This window comes from Kryptolebias marmoratus, linkage group LG17 (assembly GCF_001649575.2).
Source record: "Kryptolebias marmoratus isolate JLee-2015 linkage group LG17, ASM164957v2, whole genome shotgun sequence".
Classification (NCBI taxonomy): Eukaryota; Metazoa; Chordata; class Actinopteri; order Cyprinodontiformes; family Rivulidae; genus Kryptolebias; species Kryptolebias marmoratus.
The window spans coordinates 19,841,559-19,861,290 of NC_051446.1; the positions used below are offsets into that span (position 1 = coordinate 19,841,559).

The following is a 19,732-nucleotide window of genomic DNA, read 5'->3' on the forward strand; positions in this document are numbered from 1 at the left end:
GTAAAAATCACACTGAGTAAAATCCCAAGAGAGAGGTCTGAAACACCAGGTGTGAAGTGAGCTGGAGGACTGCGAGCTCTTTGCTCCTCTGCCTCTCCATCCCTTCCAGCTAATGTATCTCTCTCAATAGTTGGGGACAGAGGAGAAAAGACTGCTTGTGTGAAGCACAGAAAGCCCCATCATTCTCAGCACTAATTGGCAAGAAAGCTTCGTTTCATTCACTCCTGTGTGTCTTTTGTTGTCCTGTTGGTTTTTTACAAGTGTAGAGGCTTTAAGGGTTATTTCAAAACCTGGCTAATTTCTGCAGAGCCCTTGCCTGCAGTTGTCTATGTGCCCATTTATTAATATACTTTTTTGTGAATGCACAATGGCACATTATTTTTCACACTGAAATGCATTAAGAAATAACTAATTGAACATTTAATAGAGTCTTGACGAGGCTCAGTTTTGAACATGTCCAGGAAGTGGGAAAACATTTAATCTCTAATGAATCCTGCTGCTTTCACACCCGCAGAGAGCTTTGCTGCTGTTCACTGACAGAACTGACAAAACGGAGGTCGGTGGGCATAAAAAAAGAGGGATGGCTTGTCTCTTTTCATCATCGCGTTCGAGTGGCTGTATAAAAGCCTGCAAAATGTAGCATGCAGTTGTATTTTTGCCACAATTACACTTTATCCTGTTGTAAAATGCATTCAGGGGTTTTTGACTGTGTTTCATCGGCCCATTCTTCTTCTAAGCTCTCTTAACCCTCTCACACATGAGTTTTGGATTAACCCATTATGAGTTGCGGCATCCTCTCTAAAAATAGGAACTGGTACACACATACGTTGCATTAGGTCTTAATGGGTTAAATGCTGCTGTTTTTTTTAATAAGGCAGCTAATTATTCTAGCTATATATCAGTATATGGTTCTATTTTTTTTGCAATCTGAATACTACCATTTTATAGTTGATGCTATTCCAAAACCAACTAAGTTTATCATAAACAAAAATAGATTAAAGTAATGCTGTATATCATACTTTGCAACTATAGGACATTTTCTTTTCTACACTTCTCAAATAGAACTTTGCACAACCATAACCAGTAAAATCTATTTATTGGATTCTTTTTATATGAAGTATAAGCAGAAAGATGTACCTAAAAAGTCATTTAAGTAATATTTTAAAGTATATGTTGACTTGCACTTTATGTAAGTCCAATTCTTTTTACAACACTACTGTAATCACACAGTTGCAGAGAGCTTAACATATTACAATTTATGCACACAGAACACAAGGCAAATTTTGTCATTGGCAGAAAACCTTTGCCAATCTTTTAGAGCATTTGTGATGGCATGTACCAATATTTTGGGGATTTCTAATCAACTTTACTTCAACATAAAAGATGGAAATCTGACCAAAAGTCTTTATACATTGCATATTTGTTTTTATTTTCAATCAGAGAAGAAAGAGGGTACACCTGATAGTCATATATATACATATTACTTTTTGCAGTATTTTTAGTTGGGCTATGAATATTTGATGTGTATTAGGCTTCTTTACCTTAAAGTAAAGGTTGTGATTTCTTACTAGGTTTCTGTCAATCTTTGTCATCTATCATTAAGATGTTTATGTTCCCATGACTTTTTTCAAAGGACAAGGTTGAGCTGATGTGGTTTTTCAGCTTTTGTTGGATGAACTTCTATTTATTTCAATGTTGACATTTGCACGCCCCTAGAGATGCATTGCAAAATTTCCCCTGATTGTTTCTTTAATTTCTGAACACACTTTGCTACAAAAACTGACAGTATTCACATTAACACCATCCATCCATCCAGGTCAGAGAGGATACATATTAGTCCCTCCAGCTAGTTCAGGGTCCACCCCGGGGTTTCCTTGCCCAAGAGGTATCCTAAAACGTCGCCTGAACCACCTCAGCTGACTTCTTTTGATGTGGAGGGAACAGAAGCTTTACTCTGACCTCCCCCTTTCACCTAATCGCTGACTAAGACCTGCCACCATATAGAGGAAGCCCATTTCACTTATATCCAGGACCTTGTTCTTTTAGTCGTGATCCACACCGAGCATCTTGGTGTTCAGATTTTTGTCACAATAATTTAATAACAATTTTGCCACCTAACGTAAAAATCTTATTAGACTCTCAGTATAATCCAACTTCAATATTACAGCTGACAACCTGTTTGAGTTGAGTCAAACCTAGTCGAGTTAGTCAAACTGAACCAGCAAAGTCAAACTCTTTGCTGATGACACCGTTATGTCTTGAGAATGCTGTGCTGTGATGCAGCAATTCAGTCGCGGCTCATTTGTCTTCTTAGAAGATTCTGTCCTTTCTGGCTGGTCTACAGTTCTCTTTCTAGAGCAAACAAACAAGTCAAATGAGTCACCTGACCTGAGAACCCTGGTGGACTGTACTGAACAAGTCCAAAATTTAACACCTTTTTCACTTTACATGGATGAATTACTCACCAACAAAAAAAATGAACCTTAAAAATGATCAGACCAGTGCTTAGCCTATTCAACCAAAAACTTTACCACAAACTTGATATTCAAGGTTTCCATCTTGACAGAACCCTCATTGATTCAGTCCAGATCAGATCAGTTTACCTTGTTACCTTGTCACACTGTGTTCTAGTCTGATCTTCATGTCCATTTCCACTCCGCTTCCCCTCCCAGTCACAGCCACGCTGCCCGACAGAGTTCTCTTTGTCCCTGTGGCCACTCATCCATCCTTAATCTGCCATCTTTTACCACTCTGGAGACATGCTGCATGCTTTCAAAGAGCAGAGTGAGCTGTTGATAGATTTGTCCCCAGGAGGGACAAATGGCTGCATATAAGGTTTAATAATGTCTTTTACAAGTCTAATTGGGGTACGAATTGTATATGCAAGACCTTTGGAAATAGATTATAGATGTTAACAAAAGCAGTTCAATTACAGTCATATAATAAAAAAGTGGCCAAAAGGGGTACGCCCTTTCATGGCAGAGTTTTAGACTAAGATCATCTTGTGATGAAAAATGAGTTGTAGCCATTTTGGTCAAACCTTGAAAATTACCTTATGAACAAACTTGTGCAATATCGCAAGATGTCACATTCAGAGTATGTGTTAGGAATGACTCTCAGCTTCTACCACATCAAATTTTAGCTCAATATCTGTCAAATTGATTGAGTTAAAGACATTTTTGTGTTGGATAAGATTACTTAACTGGCAGCCATGTTGTATTGGTTTGAGTCTAAACATTAATCAGTTGTAGATGTAAATCTGATCATTATGTTCTTTATATTGCTCCTCTGCCAGTAGAATAAACTAAATCTAGCTAAATCTAACTTTAGAGAAAGGTCCACTGAACCTAAAGTCAGCAGTATGCCTACTTTGGTGACAAACAGAACCTACATTCTGAACATTGTCCTACTGTTATCAGACATTTTTACTGTATTTGAAAGAATCGAAAACAATGTGAGACAGACCCAAAAACTGTAAATCTTGGCCATTAAATAATCAAACATCTTTATTACACCACAAACCTGAAAACACATACAATGACTTAAAAGAAACACACAAAATATTCTTAAACCAATCACCACCGTTGGCTTAACCCTGAAAAGTGCTTTAAGGTTGAAAAAAAAAGAAAATACATTTTTATAATGATACAATCATTACATGATAAAACTTACATGCATTCACCACTTATCAAATTTATATTAATTTTCTTTTAGTTATTCCCATTTCTCAAAGTATGTGTTTCTGAAATACTATGAAGTCAACAGCTCCTGCAGGCTGCTTAGGTTTAATTATCCAAAGACAATAAAATGATCAAAAACAAACAGATATTCAAGTGACACCCTAAAGATCTGCCTGAACTAAAGCTAAAAATACAGTGCTGCTTGTAAACCCCCCTCTGATGTGTGCATCAGGTGAAACCATAAACAGAAGTGAGGAGCTTGACGTTTCAGGTAGAGATGCCATGCAGCGATACAATCACCAGAGAGACCTCCTTTTATCGTATTAGCTAAAGGCACTGATATCTTGATAGAAATAACGTCATTTTAGCCACTACCATGCTCGGTAAATACAATTGGAAGCTGTTAGCGTAGCCGTTTTAGCCCGGTAAGCCATAGAAAGTAACACAGGCGCAGTTATGAAGGGTGTTGGTGGCTGCGCCTGTGTGCTCTTGAATATGTTATCTGCTCCGAGCGGAGCATATTAATAAATCACCTTACAGCTGCACTCTCTAATCAGACTGTAAATAACTTCCCATTAAACCCACAGAAGCAGTAACACACTCGTCGTGCCACAGGCCACCCATTTTTAACTGCCACAATTACCACATTAAACACTCGTAGCTTGAATTGATGTGACTCAATCGGCTGGCTTAATGATTAATTAAAAGCTTGTGTAAAGTGTGGGCCAGCCCTAGAAATTCAAAACATGAAAAAATTAATCAGGCTAATAATCACAAATCTTATTAAGGTATTGCTTGAAAAAAAAAAAGAATCAGGAAAATAGCTTGTTTTTCCCAAAGCATGTTCACACAAAGATATTTGGAATTTGCTTTGTCAGAACAACACTGCATAAAAAACACTCATTAAAGGAGTCATTTTTTTTTGCATCTGCTCCTTAGTCGTTCAGAAAGTTTCCATGTTTCAGTGTCAGTTGTGCAACAATGTGCAGTACCTGCACACCGTCAGATGCTGAGCGTGATGCTGTGAATAGTGTTTGCTGGGATTTTGGCATTGTCTTCCTCACCGCTGATCTTAAAAACCACAAAGGTGTTTGACGGGATTGTGGCGGTGGCGTTCAGAGATTTCCCCAGCCAGCCGTGAGAGCCTCGCTTATACATTTTCACTGTTACCTGCACGTAGGACAGAGAAAAGCAAGATTTAAATTCAGAAAATAAAAGGTTAGAGAGTGAGAACACTTGCATGTACACAAATAAAATTAGATTTGTAAGATATGTCTGGTAGCTCTCAACCACTGATTCATCATTAAACAGAGGCTGCCTTTCACCTTTGACCCCAGCATTTATAAGCTGTAGTTCAGCTGCTGGGTCTGTAGACTAAAGAACCAGATTGAAGCTAATAAAATCACCTGTTGAAAGGGGAATTGGGCTTAATGAGGATGATGAAAATGTGAATTTTATAGCAACTTTTGTAAAGGAAAAAGCAAAATTCGACTTCATTTGATAATAAAATCAAAGCTTTTAAACAGTGTCACTTAAAAGTTAACATCTATTCAATAAAGCAAATCAAAGAAATTAATAAAAAAGCTCAGTTTCTTGATTTTTATTATTGCCTGCTGCTGAAAGGCAAAGGTAGGCGATAACATTTTTGTCTATGTTTGTGTGATGGCTAGTTACAACATATCTCATGAACCACTGAACAAATTTTAATTAAATTTCAAGAAAGAAAACATTGGATGTACATCTATAATTGATGAAATTTTGAATTCAGCCTGATTTGGGATTGTTGCCACGATCAAGTAACCTTAAAAAGCACAAAAAATATCTCTAACTTGGTCAATTTTACAGATTTTGACCTCAAATTCGATGTGGTAGTAGCTGAGAGTCATTTGCAACGAGTGACATCTTGCAATATCACATTAGATTGCACATCATATTATTTTAGGGTTTGGCCAAAATGGCTACAACTCCATCATTTCTTAAATAAGATTATTTTTGTCTAAAACTCTGGCATGAAAGGCTACAGGTGATATGTATTCCTTCAAATAATGCCTTTAGTTACTGTATAAAATTGAAGCTTTTCCTAACTGACAGGTGTATTTATATTGTTTTATTTTGGCTAACACCCCCCCCAAAAAAACAATAACTGACAACAAAAATTACAATTATGCTTTTTTAAAGCAATATCAAGCAGAAAATACGTATTTGGAAAAAATTGCTTTCTGTATAATCTCTTTATTGGAAATTAAAGATTAATTCTCCTTAGAAACTATTTAACTGTAACCTTTTCTCGTCAGCTTGCTAAAATACTGAGAATGTCTGTTAGAACAGGGATCCAAACAGAAGTCTCGAACAGAATAAATATTAAATTAACCTTGTTCTCGGTATGAGCTTTAATTCCCTTCCACATCTTGAATGGAGTCATACCTCTTGTGATTTTATGTAGGTTGTAGGGCATAATACGCTTTAACACTACATCAAAACTGCCTGTTATGTTTCAAGCCTGACAATGGAAGCCTTAACTAGATTTAGACATGCAGGTAATTGAACCACATCCATTTCAAAAAGAATGCCACGTCGCATCTCTTGTTTGGCTGCATTTACGGGGATAACAGAATATTACAGTGCCTTTTCACAGTTCCATTTTCTTTCACTTTAGCATTAGGCAATTTTTCAATTATTTTTTTTTTCCATGTACTTTCATCCCCGGCTCTCCATAATGTCTAGGCCTTTTAGTTAATGCTAGCGACAGTCAGAGCCTAGAATATCGGCCCTTGTCCATTTTGCAGGTCATTGTGGAAGCCCAATAGGCCTTTTATTACGGCAACATCAAAAGGCAGATAAGCATTAGAGGTGGGGAAAATACCCTGCACTAGATATGTTCCCTCTTTCCTTTGTCTGCTATTGAAAGTGATCATTTTAATAGTGAAGAGGTTGCTGAGCTTTGGGGCTGATGGGAAGTGCGACACCCCTGACAGCCTATGAGCAAGTCGATAACACACCACAAGCGCACAGCACACCCTCAGCACCTGCACGCTCTCGCTGCTAACCTAATTATCTACAACAAAGGCCGCCGCGATTTCAGACACACATCTTTTCACCATTTACTTACTTATTAGTGTGCATTAAAAGGGGTAGAATATTGAAAAAAAGAAAAAAAAACCACACTAAACAATTGTGTCTTCTATTGCAGCCTTGGCCGAATGCCACATGGCTTGTATTACAATAGCATCAGGCACTTCAGAGTCAGTGAGTGTCTATTAATTTGGGATGCATGAAAAAAAAAAAGCTTCATGACAGCTGGTGGTTCAGACATGTATAAACCAAGACAAGGACATCTTAGTGGAATTATTTTAACAAATTACAGGGAGGAGTAATCAGTGATAATCAGCAATTAACTAATTAAAGCAACTTAAGTTAAGCACTCCCATTTTTGTGGTGCTGCAAAAGGTCAGACACAAAACTGCTTCTGGATTATTTTTTTTTAACCAAAGAAGAGAGGGGAAATCGGAGGAGAGGTAAAAATAAACTTAAATCCATTCAGAGAATGTTTATGTTCTATTTTTGTACTTTTACCAAGCAGACGACACGCACGCTACAATAAATGATCTGAAACAATAAAAAAAAAGAAAAACCTAGCATTCCTTTAAACAACGCATATCGCTCACTACCTTTCAGTTTTAAACTAATTTCATCTTGTGTTGAGAAATGACCTAGTTGTAGCCGTTTTGGTCAAACTTTGAATAAAAGATTATGTTAAAACTTATACGATGCCGCAAGATTCCACGCTCGATGTATAGTATGCGTTGAGGATGACGCTCAGCTACTACCACATCACACCAAATTTTAGTTCAGTATCTGTAAAAGTGACTAAGCTACAGCCGTTTCAAATGGAAATAAGTACCAAAATTAATCAGTCGTAGATACAAAAAGTTTCTAAAAATAAAGCAATTGGACTTCAATTCTGCAGCTGAAGACATTTTGCTTCTCATCCAGGAAGCTTTCTCAGTTCAAAACTGGAGAAGAAAGCTTTCTGGACGAGAAGCACAATTTTTTCAACTACAGAATAGAAGCCCATTTGCTTTGTTTTTGTAAACTTTTTGGATTTGCCGTGTCCTGGATGACTCAGTTGTAGATATACAACCAATGATGACATTCTTAATGTTTCATTAAAAAATGTCCAGTGGTTCATGAGATATTTTAATAACAAAACATGCACAAACACACAGACACAGGAAAAAAACATCAATGTCCACCTTTGCTTTTCGGGGGCATGCGATTATTATAATTTTTCTTTTTTTGTGATTTGTTGAAACTGAGGAGGGGAAAAACAATGCCAGCTTTGGCAGAAACCCAGAGAGTGGATTTCTGTGTGGTCTAGAGAACCTGCCTGCCAGGCATTTCTCTGCAAAAATGGTTTGTCAGGTTCAGGAACTGTCACTGCATGTAACCCTCTCAGCCACTTAAAGCAAATGTTTGAAGCTCAATATGATACCGTATCAAAGTTTGATCTGTTTTTTTTTTTTTTTTCTCTGATCAAAACGTTGCGATCAAATTTCACAAGAATGTCCTGGCCAAGATATAAAACATGCCCCATCAGTAACAAACAGCCAACAGTAGATACATGAATATACTCAAAATCAAAAAATTCTAAAAAAGTATTTAAACTACAATGTTAAATCTAAGAAAACAACTGAATGTCAAAGTGAAGCAGCAGTGCTCTGTCTTTACATTTTCATTCAGATGTAGCTGCCCGGAGATGCAGTTTCTCGCAGCTTTACCATCGTCTGCAAGCTGGGATGAACAGATCAATAGCTACTAAAATAATATCTCACCTTTCTCTTTGAACTGTCTGCGAGTACACAAGAATAATTACTATTTCAAGCACAAACAGGCCTGAGTGTTTGTGTGATTGTGCACGTACGTAGCACTTCGTGTTAACCCCAGGGGCTAAGGCTGGGTGGAATACAAAGAGCTGAGAGCTCACCTATCGGGGTCTACCCCGATCTGCCGCTCTCTTTCAGGGCGGCGGGAGTCATGTGAATGACATCACGCCTCACGTTTCAGCCAGACAAACTGCTTCGTCTTATTTATCATCCGCTAATAGTCAGAAATCCTGCCTCTGGTTTACTGTTCTACAAAAGCAAGAAGATAGTTCTTTTCAGAAAACTGACACTGATCTCCACTGGCTTTCTTTATGTTTTCCAATGATAATAGCAGAGGTTCAGAGCCAGTTTGTTGGAATCTATTAGGATAATAAACACGTGTTATACATTTTTTATGACTACACATTACAGACTTTTTTGTTTCTGTTTACATATCTATTTACGGATCTGACACAGGTGATTAATGAGAGGACCTGTGTAAGTATGCAGGGATGTGTCACCACCTGCGTGTATTGCCATTCACAAAGTTCAGATTCCTCCTCGGATAAAGTCAAAGAATCCCAGTGGGGTATCAGTCAGAAGGGCCCATTACCTGGAGCCATGGGTGCAGTGTTTCAGCTGAACTCTGAGTGAGCGTAACGCCACACCGGCTTCAGACGACGGCCTCTTTGTTCTACGCCATGTCTCACCAGACACAGATGGGGCGGCAACAAAGAGTAGCACACCTCTGACACGTCAGACGTCTTCGTTAATGACCCAAAATATCAAGGAAATAAATCCAAATAGGTTTGTAAGGCAATTTGATAAACTGGTAAAACTGTCATATCCACCGAAAAAAATTAATTAAGAGAACATTAGCTTACAACAAATTATCAGCAAAACTCTGATGTTAAAAATCTCAAACGACAATCTGACCAGTGCCAATGAGATATGCATCATAAAAAGTAAAAGTATTTCAGCTTGTCATCATATCATCTTTAACAGGCACACTGCCATTCACAATAAATCTTAGTTTTGAGGAAAGGTAAAAAATTATGTGTTTAAATTTGTCAATATATGTATTTAGTATTCAACTTACAGAAATGCTATTATTTGCTTGTCAAACATAATGTTTTGTTATTTTTATAGTAAGCTGTTAGTAATAAATTGACTTAACGATTCCATTAAAAAAATTTTTTTTGCTAAGTTGTCTTTTATGTTTTTTTTGCTAAGTTTGTAGACATAAAATAGTTACAGGGAAAGGAGAAAATGTGCAGAGAAAGAACAATTTTTATTGACAAATTCTGAATCTTCTTTAGAAAACCTGGATAATACTTAGTTAACTCAGCTGTTTGTTTTTTTTCATGAAATACTTAAAGTATCATAACCAAACTCTTGCATGCTCCAGACATAGACAATCCATTAAAATGTCTAAACTTTGATGTGATGACATTACCGTTTATGCCAATAATTACATTTGTCCAAATATTGCTGGGTAAATTCTGAATAGCTGCTTCCAAACAGCCAGCCTCAGCTAACAGGAAGCCATTAGACTCTCTCCAATAACCATTTGCATCCAGTCACCCAGATATGACTTTATTTCCATCCACATAAGTGCATTTTCTGTGAGGTTAAAATATGAATCCCCTCCTTTTTCTCCTCAATGGGTCTGGCTGTCTGGCTGACTTGAGAGGGCACAATCTATGACTGATTTAATTTGGTCTTTACGAACATCTCTAACAACATTACCCCCGAAGCACACACTGACTGTCCCCATCTGACTCCATTAACTCTCAAATCAGGTTTAAAGACTATATTGATGCTGTCCGTTATTAAGGGTGATTATCAAAACAACAGACAATGGGCCAAAGTGTCTGTTAACTAGTTTATCTGTAATTTCACATAACCGTAACAGATGGTTGGGCTGTCAATTACATCCACACAACACTGTTTGGATGTGAGGCATACTACTTTTTTTTATTTTGACATTAAAAGAACAAAAGTCTGCTCACGGGTAGCCAGGAAAAATAAATTAGCACCCAAATTAAAATTTATTATAAATACAGAAATCCACCAGTTTGTAAAAACAGTGACCTCAGCTGAGCTTTTTTTAATGTCAGTCATGTTTTTTTTTCTTCTGTAATTTAGAAAAACAAAGTCAGCCCAAAAGAAGAAAAGAAAAGACAAAAACCTAATGGTGCTGCTCAGTCCACTTCACCACCTTTATTCACCTCAATTAACGAGAATGGCTTTTGAAGCTGTAATTAAGTGCCTCTGCTCCACTCGGCTCTCTTCATTATTCATGAATCCCTATTGATCATATCTAAGAGCTGGTACTGAGGGGATCACTGTAATATCCTGAATCCCCCCTCCCCAAAAAAGAAAAAAACAAATAACTGAGCTTGAGGAGATAAAATTAAGATCATGGCCAGTGACCAAGAAGAAATTCCAGTTAGATAAAAACTTAATTTTATGTCAAATTTGATTAAAAAAAAGAAATTACCAAGTGGATAATTTTAAAATAAAGCCTATAGGTCTTAATAAAGACTAATGTTGAATAGAGCTGTGCAACAATTTTAGTGGCAGTCCTTCCATTTTTAGTGCCTTTCTGTTGTGATTTTTACTGTTTTTCTCATTTATTTTACTCTGAATTAAACAACCTTTTCTGCTTTTATGTATGATACAAAGTTCTGACAGTTTGTTCAAATCAAAGCAATTGAATGCATTGAATAAGTCAAATTTGTTCAAAAAAACTTTTTAAAAAAAGTGTCTAATGTTTTTCTTAAAAAAAAAGAGTTTCAGTCAAAGCTGTTTTAGGACTATATATAAATAAAACCTTATTGGAACAAGAGTTAAGAAATTGTTCTATTTTTTGAGTTTTTCCATACTCGAAGAATGGATGTTTCTCTAAAAGCCTATTTTTTTTTTACCTTTTCACTAATCCCTGATTATGCATTTGTATATTTTGTGATCAGTATATGATATAAAACCTTTTTTTTAAAAAAAGAAAATCACCCATAACATTTTCTACAGTGTCCTGGCAGACCCGGCTCATTTCACATTCAATGAAATCATCTTCTAATGAATACTGATGTTCTGAAACTTTATTTTACACATATATTCAAATTTACTGAAAATTCACCAGAGTTAAGTAGAAATGTGCAAAACATAAACCCTATAATGGCTGATGTTTAACTAAATTAACAAAAGAGTGCTTGAGGAGTCCTTCAAAATGATTGGTTTTGTAACTGGATGATAAATTTGGAGGAAACATTGAGTCATCTTCAAATCCACAAAAGCAGGATCTCTTCACAGGACTCTTTACTGAAGCTCGGTGCTTGAGCAAAAAAAAAAAAAAAAAACAACAACAGATTTTTACCAAGTTTAATCACACGCTTTAACAAGGCAGCTTTTATCATCGCCTTCCTGCATGAGTGCTGATGTCTACACTAGTTCATTACAGACACTTGTGGTGCTGCAGCACCCCTCTCTTGCGTAATTACATTGGTAGTTTTCCTCAGCAGCTTCCTACACACTCTCTTGTGCAAATTATTTCCAATGCCAGTTTCCTTTCAAGAGCAATCCTGCAATTACAGAGATTTGCGCACCCTGGTACTTAGCATCCACACACTTTTCATTTAAGTTGTACAATACTGTACACATTATAGGTCTTTCTTTATAGGGAATCAATCAAAAAACTTTCCAGTGAAAGTTTACAGGAGAACTATTATTTTTTTAGTTTTTTTGGACACTTGATGAGCCCCAAAAATGGTGGATTTTATTGGACTCGATCTCAAATTAGCAATGGAAATTCCAATTCAGTGCATCAACTGCACATATCTTTCTTTCTTCTTTTCTTCATCTGACTGTAAGCATGTAAGCTATGGGACTGTACAATGTTTTTGTTGAAGCAATCATAACATATAGCTTTGTTTGCTGGTTCTTATTAGGAATTATTTATAAGCAATAATAAACCTATGTGCATTTTTTTCCCCTACATAAAACAGTCAAAAAAGCCACAGTGGCTGCTGATATGATCTATTTAGGCGGCGGCATTTGCAGGCTTTGTAAATGACCTGCTCCCGGCCTTTTGTATGCCTTCATTCATTATCACCACAAAGCAGTTGATGTCTCCACCCCCCCTTCGTTGCCTTTTCTGTGCAAAGCACGACAGGCACTAGGCTGTCCATTACAAGCCCGTGACACGTGCAGCCGGGGAGATGGCCAAACGGAGAGGAATGTCAGGAGGACGGAGTTTAATTAACAAGCTCCGATTGTGTGGAATCTGTCGCCTGTCAGGGAGACGAGATGTAGCTCCGGCAACCCAGATCTGCTTATTTGGACCCTTTCTCCATTAGCTGGGATGTTGATTTTTCTAGCTTTTCTTCTGGTGGCTTTATTAATCAGCTGACATGGCTTTCTAGTCAAGTCACATTCGAAAGAAATAAAACTTTATAAAAGTTAGGATATCCTTACGAATAAACTGGAATTTGTTAACGAGGTTTCATAAAATTTGTTCAAATCAGAGGTGATGAAGATGGACAACTGAAGTACCCTTCAGTTTAAATTATGACATGAATAGACCTTCCCCTCTTTCTTTGCTTCCTTAAGACACACACACGCACCACACACACACACACAGATACTGTAATTACCATTTCAATCCATACAAATTGAATGAAGCCAGAACCGTGGTCTAAGAATATAGACCATAATTAATAAATTGCAGCCACTCTACTCTATCATTCTCCACTTTGGGGCATGTAGACATCCCATTCACCACAGAGTAATTACCCAAGCTCACAAAAAAGACAGGAAAAAAAAAACAGCCCCTCAAAGGTGGCTTTGTGAGTGCATCTGATGCCACTTCTTACAGAGCAAACAGATGCCCAAATGAAACAGTAGGTCATACCACAGGTTTTTCAGCCAGTGTGTTTACAAGTAACAAATCAAAAGCATGCATTATTTCTGAGCCCTGAAAATATGCCCAGGGGAGGTATCAGGTTTCTCTGCCACCCCTCAAGCTTTCTTCTGCAGCTGCTGCGTGAGTAAAGTGGATGTCTTCCTACAGACGGTATGTGACACCGGCACTGAGCCTAAAACGATTCACATTATTGTTCAAATCTGTCAGTAAAATCTACTTTTTACTTCTCAAACAAGAAACAACATTTAATTCTAAGTTTGGTAAAAACAGAAAAGCGCTTGTTTACCGCACATGCCATGTTTTTGTAACACACTGGGAGGAGGTTCTTGTCTTACTGCAATGTGCAAATATTTCTTTGAAAATAATAGATTTTGCGGTCGCTGCGTGTGTCCCCGCGGGCGAGAAAGGAGTCTGCTGGAGACCGTCTAATGACTGCTGGGTCATGTATCAAATACACAGCAGCTGGAGGCAAATGGGGATACAGTCTGGGTGCTGGGGGTGGGGGGCGAACTGAAGCCCGGGCTTGTACGGAGGGTCTAGGCTGAGTGTTTGGGTTCTGAGAGGTGTGAATTGGTAATAGATGCAGAGCACTGGTCAGACTCCTTGGTCTTGAAGAGGTAATGTTTACTTCATTCAGAAAATTAACTGACAAGTGGATCAGTCACACCACCATTAAAAAACAAAAACTGCTTTTCTAGGTACATATTTGAATCTTAAAATGACATAAAAATCACAAAAAGATTTAGGAATTTGAATGCTGTCAGTAGATTCTTTTTTTGGCATTTAACTTGATTCTTGATTAAATCCAAAGAGCTACAGTAATGAGTAGCTTGCAGGCAGGAAAAATTAATTACCTCAATAAAAAACTGAAGAAATTAGGAACTAATTAACATTTGGAGTGTCAATTGAAATTAATTGAGTGTATATACTAAATTGAAGGTCGCCAAGCATATTTAAAAAAGCTAAAATTAAAATTTCTTTGTAAAACACATAACTAAAAAAATATTTACAAATACTTAACAATTCTTTTAAATAGATCAAGCCTAGTATTTGACATTTCTGTTTGAGTATGGAAAAATTATGATAAAAACTAAGATTTTCTCTATTTAAATGGCTCTTAAAGGCACTGAAACCACTTACTTTAATATTTAAACAGTAATTTTCTTACATCTATAAATAGATCTTAAATATATTTAAATTACCTTTTAGTGTGTGTCATGTTCAGTGGCCTTTTGCACAAATTAACCCTGTGTTTCACTACAAAGCAAGGCAGGTAAAAAACTAAAATCTGAAGAGCAAGACATCGATAGAGTAACACTGCCACCTGCTGGTTCATGTTAGGCTTTACATCTCTATCAGAGCTACTGACACAGCATCAGCCCCTTACCTACAGACAGCATGTAGACTCATCAGAGTCAGGTTAGTGGACTGACCTGAGGAGCATGGCCCAGCAGAGCCCACAACGAATCAGCGGACAGCGTCCTGACTCTGGAGAACTCCAGCGTGTCGGTCTCCTGACGGTTGAGTGCGATGTACTGGCAGCCCTGATAGTCTCCTTTCAGCTGCTCGCCACAGTGCAGCCGCACCATATCCCACGTTCCCACCCTCCTGAGGACCTCCCGCACTGATTCCATCTGCCTGTAAGACAGATGACCTGCAGAGCAGAAAAAAAATACCAACTGAGCTGGAAGCTCAATGGCTGCTATTACTGCACGCCGTCGAGGGGCAAAGGTGATAATGTTTTTACCTGTGGCTATTTGTTTATCTGGTCCGTTAGCAAAATATTTCATAAACCAGTGGATGGATTTTAATGCAACTCCAAAAGAAATCATTGGATATACATCTACAACTGATTAATTTTTAGAATCAACCTGATCCAAGATGGCTGCCCCAGCCAACTGACGTTAAAAAACACAAAGTGCTGTAACTCAGTCAATTTTATAGATACTGAGATAAAATTGGGTGTGGTAGCAGCAGAATGTCATTCACAACACATACTCTGAGCGTGACATCTCACAATATCCCATCAGATGATGCATAACATTATTTTCAAGGCTTAACCAAAACAGAAACAGTCATTTGTCATCATAAGATGATCCATTAAAGGTGGCGAGGGATGTGCATTCCTTCAAGAAATCCTAAGTCTTTAACTTCATAAATATGATTAGTTTTTAGAAATAAATAGTTTATTTTAGACTTCGGTGAATAGTTTTCAATACAGAGAATGTACGCACCTGAGATCCAGGAGGGAGTGAAGGCATCAGATATCCAGGCCATGTAGCCCTCCTTGAAAGAGCTGAGGAAGTTGTCTATCTGGCTGTGAGAGACCAGCTCCCTCCTCTTCATCAGCTCCTCATCCAGCCTGCAGTCAGGGGAGAGGAAGATGACCCTTGGGATGAAGAGACTGCTGCGCACGGGCACTCCACTCCTCTTCAAATGGCTGCACAACTGAACTGTTTTGGTCTGGAGAAGACAGCCAAGAACCAGAGAGACAACAGATTATACTATGAGTATGTTTACTTTTCAATATATATTCTTTTATTTTTGTCAGTACTTTTGCCATCTGTAGCAAAACAAAGATATAATGGGGTGCTTAATTTGCAGATTTTTTTATTTATTTTTTTTGCTCTGAATGTAAAGTCACAGAAAAAAACGCTTACAAATGAAAAAAGCTTAGTACAATATCATTATTTTTGTACTTGTATTTTCCTTTTTTACTTGAGCCATTTTTTTTCAGTACAGCCACAACTTTGTGATTACAAATTGTCAAACCTGCACACAACTTTTCCCTGCGATCAGACTTTTCAAACATCTCAGACCTCTTCCTCTGACCCCGCATTTCTTGCAAGAGAAATTATAATTCATTGTCTTTCAGGGGGGAAAAAAAGGCTGGCAACCACTGAATTAAAAAGCAGAGGACCAATTAAAAAAAAAACTGATGTAACGTCAAATTGGCCCAAAGTGTCGAGCTGAATCTGCTTTGTGCAGGTTAGTAAAATTAAAAGTATAGATTCAGTTCAAGAAGTAGTTCTATAGTGCAGATTGTGTTAAACACAACGGCCTTCTATCACGCTTTCCATCAAACTGGAGCATCTATAGAAATGGAAATGAACGACCCCTAACAGACTCAGGCACATAAGGTCACAGCTGTGTTTAGGCACCTGCCTGCTTTCACCCCCCACCCCCTCAGTCCAGGAACATAATTAGAAGAGTAAGCACTTGTGAGGTTTAGGAAGCCCTGTAGTTCTGTTGGAAATTTCCATATAAATTGTTACTGTGACTCAGAGTCTCTTAACCCTGCGACAGTTTGTATGAAAACAGTGAATTGGATAATTGACTGGACCTTGGGCTTAAGTGTGCTGAACAGCTTTAACATTTCCAGATTTTTTATTTTTATTGATTGTCTTCTTCTTCTGTTTTATCGGCAACATTCTGGCTAAACGCATCTGTTTACCGTGACAGCTGTAATGGGATCGTCTATCTGCTCGATGCAGGTATTGGTGAAGTTCTGGTCCTCCTCTGTCACGCGTACATGCCAGCTTTTGTTATGAGCAGAGACCGTCCCTCTCCAGGGTTTTACGTCGATGCAGAAGATCCCTTGGCCTGAAATTTAAAATAAATAAATTGTGTTTACACTTCTAAAACTGACATTATACCACAGTTTTGTATTGATTATTCCTAAAAGCATGCAGCAAGCCACAAAATAAAGTCCTATTGTGAAAACTAACTGTGAAGTACCACCTTAAATGTCTGGTGAAGGATAAATGTACACAAGCCACTCATGTCGGAGCTCACCATGGTTCAACACTTCAGCTTAATTAAATCTTTGAATAACAAATAAGCCACAGAGACATAAATGCGAAAAAGAGTTCTGATGAGCAACAACAAGAAGAAAGGTTTTACACATAATGAGAGCAGGCATGACAGCACATCTTGAATCTTTGGAGCCTCAGACCGAACATCTGTTACCAGGAAGGTTTGTTTTTACATGAATGTTTGGCCATATTTGACTCTGATTTTTCCTTTCCGCTCAAGTTTGACCAACATAAAATCTTTCTCGCGATAAAGCAGTGGTCAGGCTTAAAGTCAATCAAGTGTTAGGGCAACATAAGTTTTTTTTTTTAATTCCTCAAATGCTTTCAAACCTGTGAGGACAACAATGTTGATGTCATCTTTGGCTGTTTGGAACTGATCGGGAACACGAAGGTTGCAGTAAACGTCTTCCTTCCTCAGCCCGGTGACTTTCCTACAATGGAAGAGCAAAACTGGAAGTTATTATTTACATCAGTTTGGTCCTCCTTAGTAGGGACCCGTCTCTGGATGTTACAGTGAAAGCTTGTTGGAGAAGTGCGGCGTCCTGGGTCAGGCGATGCAACTGCACTCAGAACATCTAGAATCTGAAATGTCTAATAACTTTACCCAAAGGAATCATTGTTTTACAGACAGGCATGTTACTCTGTTGCCTTTGTTTCTATCGAGAAGGTTCTTTAACTTCTTAAGCGTTAAAAAAAGTAATAATAGCACGTAATAGTTCTTACTTTTTATATTTTATCACGAGGTTAGAAGTGTGTTTGACAGAACCTGGTTCCATTGATTAAACAACTAAACGACAAAAGAAAACAAAGACACCATCTTGGAGAAAAAGTTACGTGATAGCACTCAGAGAATGTGTTGAGGATGACTTTAGGCTACAGCCACACTAAATGTAGCTCAACAACTAAATTGACTGACTCATAGCCATTTTTGGCTTGGCTGTGGCAGCCATCTTGAATTGGGTTGACTCCAAATGTTAATGACCTTTAGATCTACAGCCAATCCTCACCTTCTGAAAGCTTCACTAAAATCCACCCAGTCATTCATGACATATTTTGCTAACAGACCGATGCGACTGACTCCAATAGTTTAAAGCAAAGTTGTTGCACGTGTTGTCCTTTTTAGAATCAGTTTAACATCTGTCAAACAAACCATTACCTTTCAGTTGCAGAGGCTATTAAATGTTTTATTGTTTAGTTTAAGTAAAAATACTTTCTTTTTTGTTACTTAAAACAGTAAAGTGTCTAACCTGACATCAGCCTTTTATACATTTGACTGATATGAGTTTTACTGTGGCTGATATAAAACATGTTTTATACAACAACCTTTTACAGGATTAAAAAGAGAGCTACAGATAGAGTTGAACTATCAGCCAATGTTTACCCTGAAGTTAAAAGCATTTTAGTTTGAAGTCATCAAATAACTTGGAAAAAAACCCAGCTTTTTTGAAAAATAAGAAAATGTTTAGTGCAGTTAAATACTTACACAACGTGTTGACAAAAGTCAGGAAGTGTCGGAAGCTGCTTCAAGCTTTGACTTGGTGCACTTTCTGACGCTTTGGGGGGAAGTTGGAAATGGGTGAACAGGTTTCCAAGCTGAAGCATTTTAGTGTTCATCTGGAAAACAACAACAACAACAACAAAAACAAAATAACTGAGCAGAAATTATAAAAACAAGTCAGCCGAGGACAATATCAGTTTATGCTTCACAAAAGATGGTTAGTGACTCACAGCAGGCTAAAATGCGTTAAAATTGGAATTTTTTTCGCCATATTCAGCATTTTAGTGAAAAATGAGCTAAGTCATATATATCGTCTCAGCTCGGTCACAAAATCTCAACTCCAGTGTTGTCCTTCAACATCATGCTCGTTTACAGCCTTGTTGACGAAACTCTGAAGCAAACAAACAAAGAACAACAACAACAACAACAACAGCTCGAGCTCTCCTCTCCAGTTGAACTTACGGCTCCCTCCTGGTCTGCCTGCGCGTCGAACAGATTCACAACAACAGATTTAGTTTTTTTTTTTCACTCCTTCATCTTCTTCTCGGCGTTTCTGCCGCTTTCTCCGTTTCCAAGTCGTCGGTAACTCTATCCAGGGACGCTGTGTCACAACTTCGGCGCCCCGCTCGTCCTCCTTCTCCCGGTCCGGCACCGAACTTACAGAGTTCGTGGAAGAAGTAAACAACAGACCACGTGCGCCACCTGCGGAGTCGGGTTTCTCCCACAGAGGCGTGACGTCAGTGAATGCCGCAGTGATGCGTTCAGGGAACTTTCTCTTTTTATTTTTATACCGTGTAATGTCAACGAAGTGTTTATCACCTGCGTGGCAAATGTGAAGGAGGAAATGTATTATATATATATATATATATATATATATATATATATATATATATATATATATATATATATATTAATATAATAATATAATATAATATAATATAATGGCTTTTTTT

At 37.8% G+C, this 19,732-nt stretch overlaps 1 protein-coding gene across 2 annotated transcripts; it reads right to left on the minus strand.

The window, feature by feature from the left end:
- Window positions 1–3,488: 3,488 nt before the first annotated feature.
- On the minus strand, window positions 3,489–19,460 carry si:zfos-911d5.4. Of its 2 annotated transcripts, none has more exons than XM_017434014.3 (7): window positions 19,242–19,460; window positions 18,765–18,895; window positions 17,612–17,712; window positions 16,921–17,069; window positions 15,701–15,929; window positions 14,900–15,120; window positions 3,489–4,850 (listed from the first exon to the last, which is right to left on the minus strand). In XM_017434014.3, the coding sequence occupies exons 2-7, from the start codon at window positions 18,893–18,895 to the stop codon at window positions 4,683–4,685; spliced, it is 999 nt and encodes a 332-aa protein (XP_017289503.1). In that variant the 5' UTR covers window positions 19,242–19,460; the 3' UTR covers window positions 3,489–4,682. The 2 variants fall into 2 exon arrangements, with proteins under 2 accessions (XP_017289503.1, XP_037836924.1); XM_037980996.1 differs by lacking the exon at window positions 19,242–19,460 and adding an exon at window positions 19,010–19,182.
- Between the last annotated feature and the right edge of the window lie 272 nt (window positions 19,461–19,732).

Excerpts from the sequence above, each read along its gene's own strand:
- si:zfos-911d5.4 (XM_017434014.3), bottom strand. The coding sequence starts at position 18,895 with ATGAACACTAAAATGCTTCAGCTTGGAAACCTGTTCACCCATTTCCAA. Across the intron at positions 17,713-18,764 it reads GACTTTTGTCAACACGTTGT|GAAAGTCACCGGGCTGAGGA; the intron begins GTAAGTATTTAA and ends CTTCCATTGTAG. Across the intron at positions 15,930-16,920 it reads ATCCCATTACAGCTGTCACG|ACCAAAACAGTTCAGTTGTG; the intron begins GTAAACAGATGC and ends TGTCTTCTCCAG.